This window comes from Callorhinchus milii, unplaced genomic scaffold (genome assembly GCF_018977255.1).
Source record: "Callorhinchus milii isolate IMCB2004 unplaced genomic scaffold, IMCB_Cmil_1.0 Scaffold2, whole genome shotgun sequence".
Taxonomy (NCBI): Eukaryota; Metazoa; Chordata; class Chondrichthyes; order Chimaeriformes; family Callorhinchidae; genus Callorhinchus; species Callorhinchus milii.
This window is the reverse complement of record NW_024704743.1, coordinates 21,298,803-21,312,019: the sequence shown is the minus strand read 5'-3', so window position 1 is coordinate 21,312,019 and position 13,217 is coordinate 21,298,803. Positions and strand designations below refer to the sequence as shown.

Here is a 13,217-nt window from a genome sequence, read left to right as displayed (position 1 = left end):
TTCAAGAAGGATCTCATTAACCAATTGACATAGAGACACGAATTATACCTCATCGGAAAGTTCTTGCATCTGCGAGTGACTTTGGCATATTTGTTTTCTATCGTTTTATGAGTTATTTCAGTTTTGCTTTTTTCACTGCAGTTACATCTGGTGGTCACCGAGTCAAAGTGCCACTGTAGCATCGTGCGTCACAGAGCACCTACGTATGTACGCACACCCTGCAGTTACACCTGGTAGCCATGGCGGCTGACCATCGCGCTGTGGCATCCTGCGTCACAAAGCACGCACATAGCCAAGCAGCGGCAGGAATAAAATAAAGAACACAGACAAAGCTAAGCCATGGCAACAACAAAATTACAATTTTTAAAGCGCAATTCAGTCGGAAGGACATCCCAGTGATTATAAATTATACATTTATGTACTTATCATTATAACGATGCCTAAGCGAAAATCAAACCTTTCCAAGGATAAGTAAAAATACTAGACAAAAGAGAGAAGCCCATTAAATGAACTGAAGAACAAAGTCCTCCCACAGGAATCCTCCCAGATGAGTATAAAGATGAAATGTCTGTCTGTGTGTCTGTCTGTGTGTCGATCTACATTCCATATTGGATCCTTTGGTTGCTAGTGAAGTTGCAACAAGTACAGCTAGTGTTGCAATAATAGTGGAGCACAACAGTGGATACAGCAGGCTTGGGCATATGCCTTCTGTCCACCCGGTAACACGCACAACCAAGGCAGACGAGATTTCTGATCGGAAATTTGTTTTTGGTTCAAACTCCACTCTGGGTATTGGAACTCGCATAGTCTCAGCTGACATTCCAATGCAGTGCTGGGGGTGTGCTGCAATGTTGGAGATGCCCCTTGTTCCAATAAGACTTTAAACCAAGGCCCCTTCTGCGCGTTCAGGCATTACAGATCTCATGGCACTACTTTGAAAAGAGAAAGGAATTTCTCACAATCTCCTAGCCACAATCCCCCAACTAAAAGTGGGCATTCACTTCATGGCTGTTTGTGGGGAATTGCTGTGTGCACAATTGGCACACACAGTTTACAGCATATCCTGTGCTTTGGGATGTCCTCCTGACATGAAAGGCACTATACCAAATGTAAGTATTATTATTTATTATTATAAATAGTCACTATACTTTAGAGAAAATCCTGTGAAATTTCTCTTCCAAATTCATTGCTCTCCTCCCTCAACCTCATCCTCCATATCAACTCTCCCACCGACAGCCATGGTCTTATTCCCATTATCAGACAAGGTTTCGTTATTTCAGATGTAGAAAGATGTTTCAACCACGTCTCAACAAATGTAAGAATCATTATTATCTGTGTGGTATTGGAATCCCATAAACACAAAAAGACTTGCATTTTGCGAACACAAATTAGACTGCGTTTGAGTGGCTTTTTTTTAACAACCACAATAACTGAAATTCTCAATCTGCCTACAACACCGTATAAAGCAGAAACAGACGTCCTGAAAAAATGAACAGCAATAAAGCTTTGATTGAAAAAAACTCCAGCTGGATATGAAACTAAAAATCATAATTTGCACTAATTCATTTTGTCAAATTGGTTGAAAGAGATCTAAATCGTAGATGAAACTGTGTAAACAATGTTATAATGAAAAGGCAATGGGAAGAGATGTAACATTATACAGAAAGCAAATGCAGCATTCATAAGTCTGGGTGAATTGGGTGAATATCTGCCTGAGGCAGTGCAAAAGAGAAGGTTTGCTGCTCCTCAAATGTGTTTTTTATTTAAAATTGATATTCCCACTGCACAACAACCTGGAGAACAACCTGACTATGTTTTTTTTATCTCAGTGACCTTTCTGCAGGAATAGTTTGTTTCAGTATTCTGGCATAAACTGTTCATTCTGAAGCCAAAGTCATTACAATGTCGGTGAAGTTAACGTCAACCGAGCCTTAGTATAGGTAAGGAATATGGTGCAACATCATGAACTCATATGGGTCAATAACAGATGGAAGTTTAAGGTTGAAAGTCAGACTGAAGGAGATGGAACAGCTGGTTCAAATCAATCTGCAACAAACTGGGACAGCAGGTGTGACAAGTGCCAGAGGACCTCCAATAGTTTATATTATTGGTTGTAATTACAGTAAAGCAGGAAATTGCAAACATTTGGTGCAGAGAACCAGAAAGCAAGTACAATCGGTTATCAGAAAGAGGCAACATGTGATATTGTATTGAATCCTGGCAGGAACGGAGCCTGTGGAAATTCAGGTCGGATTTAGAACCGGACAAAGAAAGAAATGAAGAAAAAACTTGTTTTTTTTTAATGGTGCTTCATGTTGAAATGTCTTAAAGTGATTTCCAATTAAAGACTGCCAGGTGTAGCGTAGGTTATTTGTAGGCCATATACACCTGGAATGTCCAACAACAAACAGTCATGATGTGAATGACAAATAATCTGTAGGATTGTTGGCTAGGACACTGGGAGAAACTCCCTTCTCTTTTGAAATTGGGTCATGGGATGCTTAATGTCTGCTTGATGAGACAAATGAGACTTTGGTTCAATGCCTCATCCAAAAGACAATACCTCCAAATTTGCAGGGCTTCATCTGTATTGCACTGGAAGGTCAACTAGACAATCATCTTAAATGGGGCTTAAACCCACAACTTCTAAACCAAAGGTGTGAGTGTGAACTGAGCCCAAATGATAGCATACTCTTGAGCTATGGTTTGCTGTAATCATATTGTCTCGAGTGAATCAGTTGTGCAAATAGAGATCGAAGGGAAACCCTGCAAAGATCATTAGTAGGTTCCATTTATACAATAACTTACATTTATATAACACCCTTCACGCTACTTTCCTGGAGTGTGTTTATTCCAAAACAGCACAAAATCTTGTGTTGACTGAAGGAAGCTGGAATCAGGTGATTTCTTCCTATTATCTCTTCACTTCAGTTCGACACCAGTCTCACACAAGTTAATAGTAATAATAATAATAAGGGCTGAATATATGTCACGGCATTAGCAGTCAAGATACATTTAGTGGATGTCACAGGTTTGAGAGAAGCCAGTGCATGTGGGAAATGTATGAGTTAGACTGGTTCAGTTGGTTTTGTCACGGAAAAATATCTGTGACATTTTTTTCACGTGACATGCCTGCAGACCCAATAATAATCCTTGCATTTGGTATACTGCCTCATCACATTGTCAAGACTTTTCAAAACGCTTCACAGGAATTACTATAAATTATGGTGATTTGGTATTTGTAGGCGAACACAGCAGCTAATTTGTGCAAGGCAGTGTCCCACAAGCCACAATGCAATACTCCACCCAGCACTCCACTGGATTGTGCGAAATAGAGGATGAACCAAATCACAATTATGAATAAATTGCAAAGGGAGTTTCTCCCAGTATCCTGGACAACAATCCTCCGGATTCCCAGATCATTCATCTCACAGCTTGTGTTCTTGTGTGCAGTTGATGCCCAGCTGCCTACAAAAACAGTCACTACATCCACGGCAAATATCTGCAAAGTTGTTTGATGCATTGACATTACATTCAAATTGCATAATTAGGTATAATTTGCATACTGTGCTAACCCTGTGTAAATAAATACAATCTTCAACGTTCCCGTTCAATGGTTGCTAAGTTTCATGAAGTTGCACATAGTTCATGATGAAGTAGTTTTGTAACAAGTGAAAAACAAATAGGAACATTACTATTTTTCTTCCAAATTCAAATAAAACTAAAGAAATTAGAAAGTTGGGTGGACTGACGAAATCCCAGTACAAAATAATCACAATTCTTTGTGTTGTCAGAACACATTAAGACTTCAAGACAGCACTCTCCGTGACTTTTCCTCCCTACGTTTGACCATCAAGTGGAATGTCAGCTTGGCAACAAGCAGATCAACACAGACGCACTTTCAAGGAACCAGGCAATGGATCATAATCAACTGATAGCAGGAAGTCTAAAATTTATAGGCGCTCAGGCTGGTAAACAGTTGCTTTGGAAGAGATTCAGGAAGAACAAAAGATGTGGGTATTGGCTAAAGTTCTTGTTTGGTTATCAAAGGGTAAAGAGACTTGACAAAAGCAGCTTGCAGTAGTGGCCACAGAGTTCATGGATCCAGTACAAATATGCAGTGCAGCAAAGACCAAACTAAACTGTGCCACACAACTGCATTGATTTGCATCTCAAATTGCAGTATTAATATTTTTAAGTTTGTACCTTGATCTAAGATATAACTACAGTCTAATCATCAAATCAAACCACAATTAGGCCAAAAGAACACTGAAGTGTTGGTAAGGGTTTAGAGAAGAACAAAAATGATTCTTTAGCCTGAAATTTTGCATATTATAAGCAGAAGCTGAACTTTAATTGGAAATAAAATATGGGTGAAAGACAGAACACAAGCTAACTCTTTAAAATAATGAGTGACATAGAAGATAAGAAATCTGTTTGATGTAGGACCATGAGAGTAAAATTAAAAGGCCTGGTTTATAAAATTAAAAAGATTCATGTGGGAGAGGAGATTAGAAAAACAAATTTCTCCAAAGAGTATTGTCTATGTGGAACAGACTCCCAACAAAGGCACTTTGAAGCTATGCTGATTAACTCATTTTGAAAATTACTACATAAGTATGTTTTTGAGAATGCTATTGGGTGAGACGGAACAGGTGCAAATTGAGGTGAACTGGTAAGTCCTTGAACAAAGTGGTTATTGTATTATTGGAGCTAGGAGTGTGGACAATATTGTCTTCTCTCCTGCAGGTCTCAACGTACCTGGGATCTCCCTCGGACTCTCTGAACCCATGTACAACTTAGGTGTCAGGTTTGATCCCCAGCTTTCCTTTCTACCTCACATCTGTTCCCTGGCTAGGACTGCTTTTTTTCCACCTCCGACACATTGCCCGCCTCTGTCCTCCCTCACAACCGACGCAGCTGAAACCCTCATCCAAGCCTTCGTTACTTCTCAACTGGACTATTCCAATGCCCTCCTCGCTGGTCTCCCCAGCTCCACCATACACAAAATACAATTAATTAAAAACTCCGCCACCCGGATACTCACCCACATGAAATTCCCTCTCCACTTTCAAATCCCACCTAAAGAGCTCCTTTTTGATCGTGCTAACAGTCATCTCCCTCTCCCCCTGGCTCAGTGTCAGACGCACCACTGTGAAGTGCTCTGGGACATTACCCTGCGTGAAGGATGCTATATGAATGCAAGTTATTGTTGTTGTTTACAACTTGCATTTATGCAGCACCTTTCATGTCAGATGGTGTCTCGAGCACTTAACAGTGGCAGAGCCTGATACCAAGCCAGGGGGAGGGGGAAGGTGACCGTAGGCACGGTTGAAGAGGAAGGTCTTCAAGCGCGATGTGAAAATGGGGAGAGACGGGCAAAGCGAAGGGATTGAGGCAGAGAGTTCCACAGCTTCGGGACATGGTGGCTGAAAGCATGGCCACCGATGGTGGGGCGAAAGGTCAGGGGGACAAGGAGGAGGCAGGAGCCAGTCGAGCGGAGGCAGCGGGCAATAGTGTAGGAAGAGAAAGTGGGGGTAGCAGGGCGTGAAGGGATTTAAATACAAGAGTGTGTATCTTGAAATCGATCTGCTCTGTGACAGAGAGCCAGTGGGATTTATGGAGGGAAGGAGGCTATGCTTGAATACTGGTGATGTGGAGAAGGAACGCATTCTTTTTTGCTCAAGTAACCTTAGAAATCAAGAAGTATCTATGCAGAACTTTCACTCGGGATGAAATGGGAAGGGTTAAATAAGTCCATAATGGAAAGCATTTTTTTTAGGCCTGGAGAAGGAGCAGATTTCAATTAAATGGCCTCTTCTTGTTCTGGCTTTTTTATGTTCATCTTAACAAATCCTTGCAGCAGTTTATAAATGGACAACCAAAAGATGATTTAACCATCTGGCAAGTAGACGCTGCTGAGACACTACCCCGTGAAGGGCGCTATACAAATGCAAGTTGTTGTTGTCGAAGTAACCTTAGTATATGCGTGAATAAGCATTAATGTACCTTCTTTATGGCTCTGAATTCCTCCCTGTAATGGGCTGCCCAGAACTTTCCATGGTTCTCCAATTGCAACCCAACCAATGTAAATAATGAAGAGGACACATCCCACACACACACCACTGTAAGCTGGGATGATCATTAGCAAATAAAGTTCAATACAGATAAACGCAAGGTTCTCCATATAGGAAGTAAAAATAGGAGACATGTGTACGCTGTGGATAGAAAGTCCTGTAGCTTAGTGGTTACAGCACTCGGTTCACAAGCGAGGACCTGGGTTAAATTCCTGGGCAGGGCGAAATGTTGGGCAAGTTTCCTTACTCCACATGCCTCTGTATACCTAGCAGTAGGTAGAAACCCAGTTGTTAGTCGATTGGCAGATCGCTTTTCCGGGGGTAATAATTCATTCAAAAAATATAAAATGAATAAGAATAGTAATTTGGTCACTCAATGCATGACTGTTTGTGGGACACTGCTGTGCGCAATTGGTTGCCTCAATTCGCCCACAAAATATACATTCAATTCACTTTACAGTATATTCTCTGAAGCACTTTGAGAGTTCTTGAAGACGTGATAAGGTGCTAAATCAAATGCAAGGATTATCACTATTATAGAAAAGAAGGTGCCACAGGAAAAATTGAACGAGACCTGGGGGTCTTAGTTAACTCATCCCTCACCAATGACAAAACAGCTTTCTGTGTTGTAATTTGTATAATTCAGAACAGTATTACACAAATGTGTGAATGAAGTTTCTTCCCCTGAACAGCGTGATTTTTAAATAATATGGTGACTAGCACAGAACTACAACAACAAATTGCAGTTATTTAGACCCCTTCAATTTGGGAGGAAGTCTCAGTAATACAGTGAAAGTTTAGAGCCACAAATATGTTGTTGAAAAAACACTTCTTTTGCAACTGTCTAATCTTGCTTGGTGGGATTGACAAATAAGAATGAATTTATGCCTCAATGCCATTCCAGATTGTTTCCATGGAAACCAGTAAACACATCCAGTTCTGCTGTCCTTGTATCCACTAACACAGAAAACTATTCAATAATGTTCTTCAAAGACGGGAAAATCTTTAACCTGAATTTGTAACTTTTGGGGAGTTTTTTTAAAAAAAGATTTTGCATCCTGTTATTGCACCGAAAGTTACTCTAATGTTTTAAAGAAACTGTTTCACCAGTTAAACATAAAAACTTGGAACATGAATACTCCAATAAACCACAGCAAGATCAGGGCCATAACGATCAATGTAATCTTCCTATGTTTGACAGAGTATTATAGGGAATGAACCAAAGAAATTGTGGTTCACTGCACAAGGCACTGACAAGTCTGCTCCTTTTTTTTTTATTTTTGAATATTTTTGAACAAAATATTGCAGCAGATCAATGGCTAGGAGGTAAAGTCACTAGGCTTTTAAAAAAGGTTAAAAAAAAGTGAGCAGGAATGGCTGTAAAATGCCAGCAATACTGTTGCTATTAACATTAGGTGATTAATAGTAATAATCCTTACATTTGGTAGAGCGCCTTTCTCGTTGGGAGGGCTTCCCAAAGCGCATGAGATCCTGTTGTCGCTCTTAAAAATGCATCAGCGTAACATTGAAGAGCGATGCGTTCTGAAGTAGCAACACCAACAACTTGCATTTATATAGCAGCCTTCACAAGGGTTAGCATCTCTGCACACTTAACAGTGGCGGAGCTTGATGATAGAGAGGGGAGGTGACCATAGGCACGGTCGAAGAGGAAGGTCTTCAAGTGTGTCCTCGTGACTGGCCTTCTGCACGCACGCCCATTGACGCCACTGATTATGCGATTGGTGTCGTCACCGTGCAGAGATGGGCCTAGCAGCCCGACCCTGACTTACCACCTTACAACAGGGTCATCCTGTCACTCGATATTTAAGACTTACATTAAAAGAAATACTGCCTTCACTGAAGAGTGAACTTTCGCAGAATAACTTCTTTTGCGTGGTTTGCGAAGCAGTCAGAAGTTAACGTGAGAAATGTAATCAGGACAGTGGGGTTTAAAAATCACTGAGGTTCATATCGCTAACATTATTAATAATAATAATAATCCTTGCATTTGATATAGCGCTTTTCATGTCTTCTAGACATCTCAAAGCGCTTCACAGAATATGCTGTAAAATGAATTGACTGGATATTTGTGGGCGAAACTCGGCAGCCAATTGCGCACAGCAGTGTCCCACAAACAGTCATGGATTGAAAATGACCAACTTATTATTGTTTTGTTTTGGAGGGATTATTATTAGGCGTGTGGAGTAAGGAAACTTGCCCAAGGTTTCGCTCTGCCTGGAATTGAACCCAGGTGTCTCGCTTGCAAGGCGAGTGCTCTAACCACTGAGCTGCAGGACTCCACAATGAATGACTCATCACTGGAAAAGTACCTTCAACAAATGATACTTTTATAATCCCCTCCCACCCCCCAAACCACAGACCACAGACAAACACCCGCCACACCCCCCCACAAGCCCCTGTACATCACTTGCACAAGCTGGATGTCAGACCCAAAGAGACCTTATGTTGCAGCCAAAGTTTTGGAATCAGGAGTGACTTAAAGGGGAGTGTCATTACTGAAAGTGGAGCTTGTGTCAGGAGACATTTTTTCTGGTGCTCACCATTTTGGAAAAGATCTGGGTAGAGCTTGTAAGCCATGCATTTTTTCACCGAGATAACCACCTTTAAGAAAGAAGGACACATTGGGAGTTTGAAAGAACCATAAGCACTGCAACTTCATCCTGTTGTTTGCTCAGGTTCTGGATGTGTTTTCTTGGCACACATGAGCATGTTTAGTCAGGTGTTCCCTTTGTTCCCACTGCATTAAGAAGAAAGTCATTCCTCAATTACAAAACATCATTCAACTTACTCAATAACTGGCTTGAGGCTTTATCTGCCAACAAAAGCGAACCGACTGTGTATGAAAAACTGCCTTTCGCACAGTATGTTTTCCAGTCTCAAATCCCATTTTAGCTTCTCTGAGGCTTTCAAAATACAGCATGTGCGTCTCAGTTACTTAAGCCATTTTGCTTTATAGCAGATTCATTACAAAACTATTTGGTCAGCTGAGAGATTTGAATCGAATATCTTGTAACAAAAACTTAAAGAGATATGAAAATTTGACTTTTACTACAAGGGCTTGTCTTACCGCAGAGACGTTAGCAGGTCAAAAGGAACTGGCTGCAAAAATGTTAATTTATCCCGCACAGCAGCAACACTGGTGGCAAAGTGTTGATTCACTGGAGTGTTTTTAAGGTCCTGACTTCAATCGTCACGTATTGTTCCACTTTGGGTGGTTGTGTCTTGTGTATCTGAATGTGTAAAATCTCACAAGGTGTAATGGAGAAACGGACTGAATAAAACTCAACTAGCTTGCCGCTGAAGTCCTGCTGAACTCATAAAACCTTAAAACACCTACGAGGTTCAGCTTCCCTCCGGCCCTCCCCTTCCCACCAAAAGAACCTGAAAAAACAAAGAGCTAAACAGTTCACAACAGTGCTCCCATTCTGCAGGTCTCACAGTGGTGTCACTTTCTCCTCTTGTATTATGCTGCTGTTCCACTGTGGTTAAGGTGGCTTTAAATGTGGTGCCAAACTGGAGGAATTCCAAGCTTCCAGGAATTTACATTGTCTGCTGAAGAGCACTGGGAGCAAATGATGCGTGTAACACGCTGCCATCCTTGTGTAAATGATCCGATGCCATCAACAACAACAAACAACAACTTGCATTTATATGGCGCCCTTCATGTGGGGTAGCGTCTCGGACCGTCAGACATTCATGCATTCGTGAAGCATCATTGGACATTTAGTGCTGGCTTCTCCACTGCGCAAATAGAGATAACAGGGGCCTGGGAGATGAACCTGGGATGTCAAGCGACTTTGCTCCCGGCCTCTTTCTTATTTGGGTGGCCGAGGTGGCAAAAATTTATTTCTAATGTTACGCACATGAGTGAACGTCATGGATGAAAGGCAATTGGGGAGCGAAGGGGAGGTCTGACTCACAAAGTCGGCACACATGTTGTTTATTCTCACTTATCTCCAAAGGTGGTCTTGGCGCAAGAAGCAAACAGATTGTGAAATCAGCAGATCTTAAGTGCAGCAGCAGAGCAACAATTTGCATTTACCATTCACGGAGGTAGGATACGTCTCAGAGCACAGGGTCGATGGTGTTAGGGGAGGTGACCGCAAACAAGGTAGGTTTTAGGCAGCGTTTAAAGACAGAGAAAGTGGGGATGAGGTGGAGGGGCAGACGATGAGAATCCTAAAGTGCAGGGGTATAGATGATGAAGGCTCAGCCACTGATGGCGGAAAGGAAAAGATGGGGGACTCGCAGCAGTCTCGAGTTTACCTACCAGAGGGGGTTTCTGCAGATGTTAAAAATATGTGGAAACATCGGTTCTTGCAAAACAGTCTACAAAGAAGCAGGTTCCAACAATACTTTTGAAAGTTTTTCCCCAAAGAAGAAATGTGTCTCTAGGCTAATAACAGAAAGTTCACCTCTTGGGCTGGAGCAGAACACAACTGAATGAAGATGCAGATCATCAGCACACATTGTAACAATACCCACAAAACATTTCTACCATTGACATTGATCGGGGCTGATGCTGCACTGACAAGCTCAATAATATATTTGAAATACCTGTTTTATATAGGCTACAAAACTAAATCAAGCATCCACAACAGTATAAAAATTGCAGCCAAAAACCACAGTCATCGCTCAATGCGTTGTAATTTAAGGTGTTCTCCAGTTAATAACTCCACAACAACTCCCTAAAACACAAGGTAAGGCTTTATTACAAATTCAGCCAAGCATTTGACACTATCTTGGCAAGGTGCAAAGTTAGCTCGGATCAAAGTGCCCTTCACTTATCCACAGGTCACAAATATTTCACACAAAGGCATTTCCACAACTCATCCCTATGTCTGAGGCAGCAGAGCATGTACTTGAATTTGAAAGCATTTATTTTAACCTTGCCCTCCTCAATACTACAAAGACAGCTTTTGTTTTCCCCTGTAAGACAATTGCTGATTTGACTGCGTAAGTACACGTACCTTTATTCTACTGACTCAAGTCTCCTTCACTTTAAATGGTCATCTTGAATCGATTGCAGATTGTAAAAAAAAGAAACCATTTGTTCTTGCAAAACCGTCTGCAAAGAAGCAGGTTCCAACAATAACTTTGGGAGTTTTCCCTCAGAAGAAATACTTCTCTCAGCTTAAAACAGCGGTAGAAAAATCACTTAAGCCAGAGTGCAAAAGAACGTCTGTCTCTGCTGCTTATCAGACGTGAGGAACAAACACTGGGCAGGATGAAATGATATGTTTAAGGTCTGGAAGTAGCTACAAGGCCACACCTAAAATCCATTGCTGAGCGTATGAAAAAAGAGCGTGAGCTGTGATTGCTCCACATGTTTGTATCTGGCAAGAAGTCTCGGTGCATGCAATGTAGCAGAGAGCTCACCGACCAGACTATCCACTTGGGAGCTCAGTACACATTGAGGTAATCACTTTCAAATCCAATGGAAATTAAACCTGTGTCTCAGAAACAAAGTGCCAGTGCATTATTACAAGGGGCCTTTCACAAAGGAATTTTAAATGACCTTTATTAAACTTAATAAAAAATTTCAACCCATTTAGTCTGGCTAAGCTTTAAAGCAAAACACACAATTTGTCTTATTTTGATAAAAATTGCAGAACTCAATTCTATCTGAGGTTGAATAAAAAAAACCAAGTACATACTTTAGAAGGACCGAGTAAAACGTAATCCACATACGTTAGCATTCTAGCTAAATGCTACAAAGTCTGGTAGCCATCATTCCACTACATCAGAACCAAAGCAGTGAGTCAAAGCACTTACAGTCCGCACAGAGTTATTGTCTAAAGCAGGAATTTTTCCCTTAGAAGAAACATGACAATTTTCAAAGTCAGCTCAGTGAAATAGAAAAGCAGAAATTGTGTGCACAGAAGAGGGTCGTTTGGCCCATTGTGTTCATGTCAATGTTACCTGTTTGTCTAAATCCCACTTTCCAATTCTCTCCCCTATACCTTAATGCTGTTGCCCACCCAGAGGGGTAAAACTCAGATAATCTTCAAAACAAAACTTTGCCACTTTCACTCAAGAAGCTGTACTTAATCCTTGTTGCCTGGGCACAGAGTCAAGCATACCCCTGTCCTTCGTGCATGTTCAGCAGTTAAACAGGTGTCTTGAGACAGCAAAGCATATAATTTGTGTGGAGTATTTGAAGGCTGTGTGTGGGAGGATTAGGGCAGCCTTCAAAACAGGATCATATTCAGCATTATGAAAGCAGAGAGGAAAACATTTTGTTAAAAAACTCCTCTCTGTGGAATAACTGCACTAGTTAATGTGGGAAGTTACACAATCCAGGTCACTTTCAAAAGACCTGCTGTCATTATCACATAAGTGGAGCCATATGCTGTTCATGTTGTTTTATTTATCTGCCGGGTGGAGAAATATCAAAGCCGAAAGGTGCTTGTGTTTGGTTTCTTTGTTAATTTACACATAAACTTGTATTTGGAGACATGCCTTGTCAGCCAACATATCCCGCAAACGTTATTAAAGTAAATGAGCCAGGCTACAGTTACTTTGTAAAAGGAGAGCCACGATACACAGATGCACCAATGAACATTGGCTTGTAACAGCAGATGTTGTACTCACCCTTAAGTCTCCATTCACAGCCCTCGAGGAATGGCTGAAGGATATGTGCGCAGGATCCTTGTGGTAAACCTTTAGAAGGGCTCTGTCCTGAATGCTCCTGGAATCAAAGATGTCAATTATTATGGAGGTGGACATACAGAATGCCAACCCTACAAAATACAGTCATTGCACCTTACAGTATATCCTGTGAACTGCTGTAAGGCTTCCTCCTGTGTGAAAGGCTATATATCAAATGTAAGGATTATTTTTATTATTTATAGGATTGTTTTCTTTTGGTGATTTTCATCAATGCAGACACACCTCATGTGCATAGAAATACACAGTCATTACATTTTAGAGTAAAATCCTATGAAGCACTTTGAGATCTCTTAACAACATGATACAACACATTATCAACTGCGAGGATCATTACATCTTTATTATTCCCACAAAAAAAAGCCATATCAGGATATGCACTTTATTATAAATTACTGACTTCCCTGTGCCAGTGGATGCAGCAATTCTATTCAATTAGTTTCTCCATCC

The 13,217-nt window shown here is 41.1% G+C and overlaps 1 protein-coding gene across 8 annotated transcripts in view; it reads right to left on the bottom strand.

Annotated features, from left to right (window-relative positions):
* si:ch211-207d6.2 (sickle tail protein) overlaps window positions 1-13,217 on the bottom strand; it is a 376,663-nt gene that overhangs the window by 77,155 nt on the left and 286,291 nt on the right. For 7 of the 8 annotated variants that reach the window (XM_042332375.1, XM_042332378.1, XM_042332376.1 and 4 more), the window contains exon 5: window positions 12,693-12,789. In XM_042332375.1, the coding sequence (XP_042188309.1) occupies window positions 12,693-12,789 (97 nt within the window). Of the gene's footprint in view, window positions 1-11,068; window positions 11,126-12,692; window positions 12,790-13,217 lie in introns of those variants that run through there. The other variant, XM_042332382.1, reaches the window with a different exon arrangement.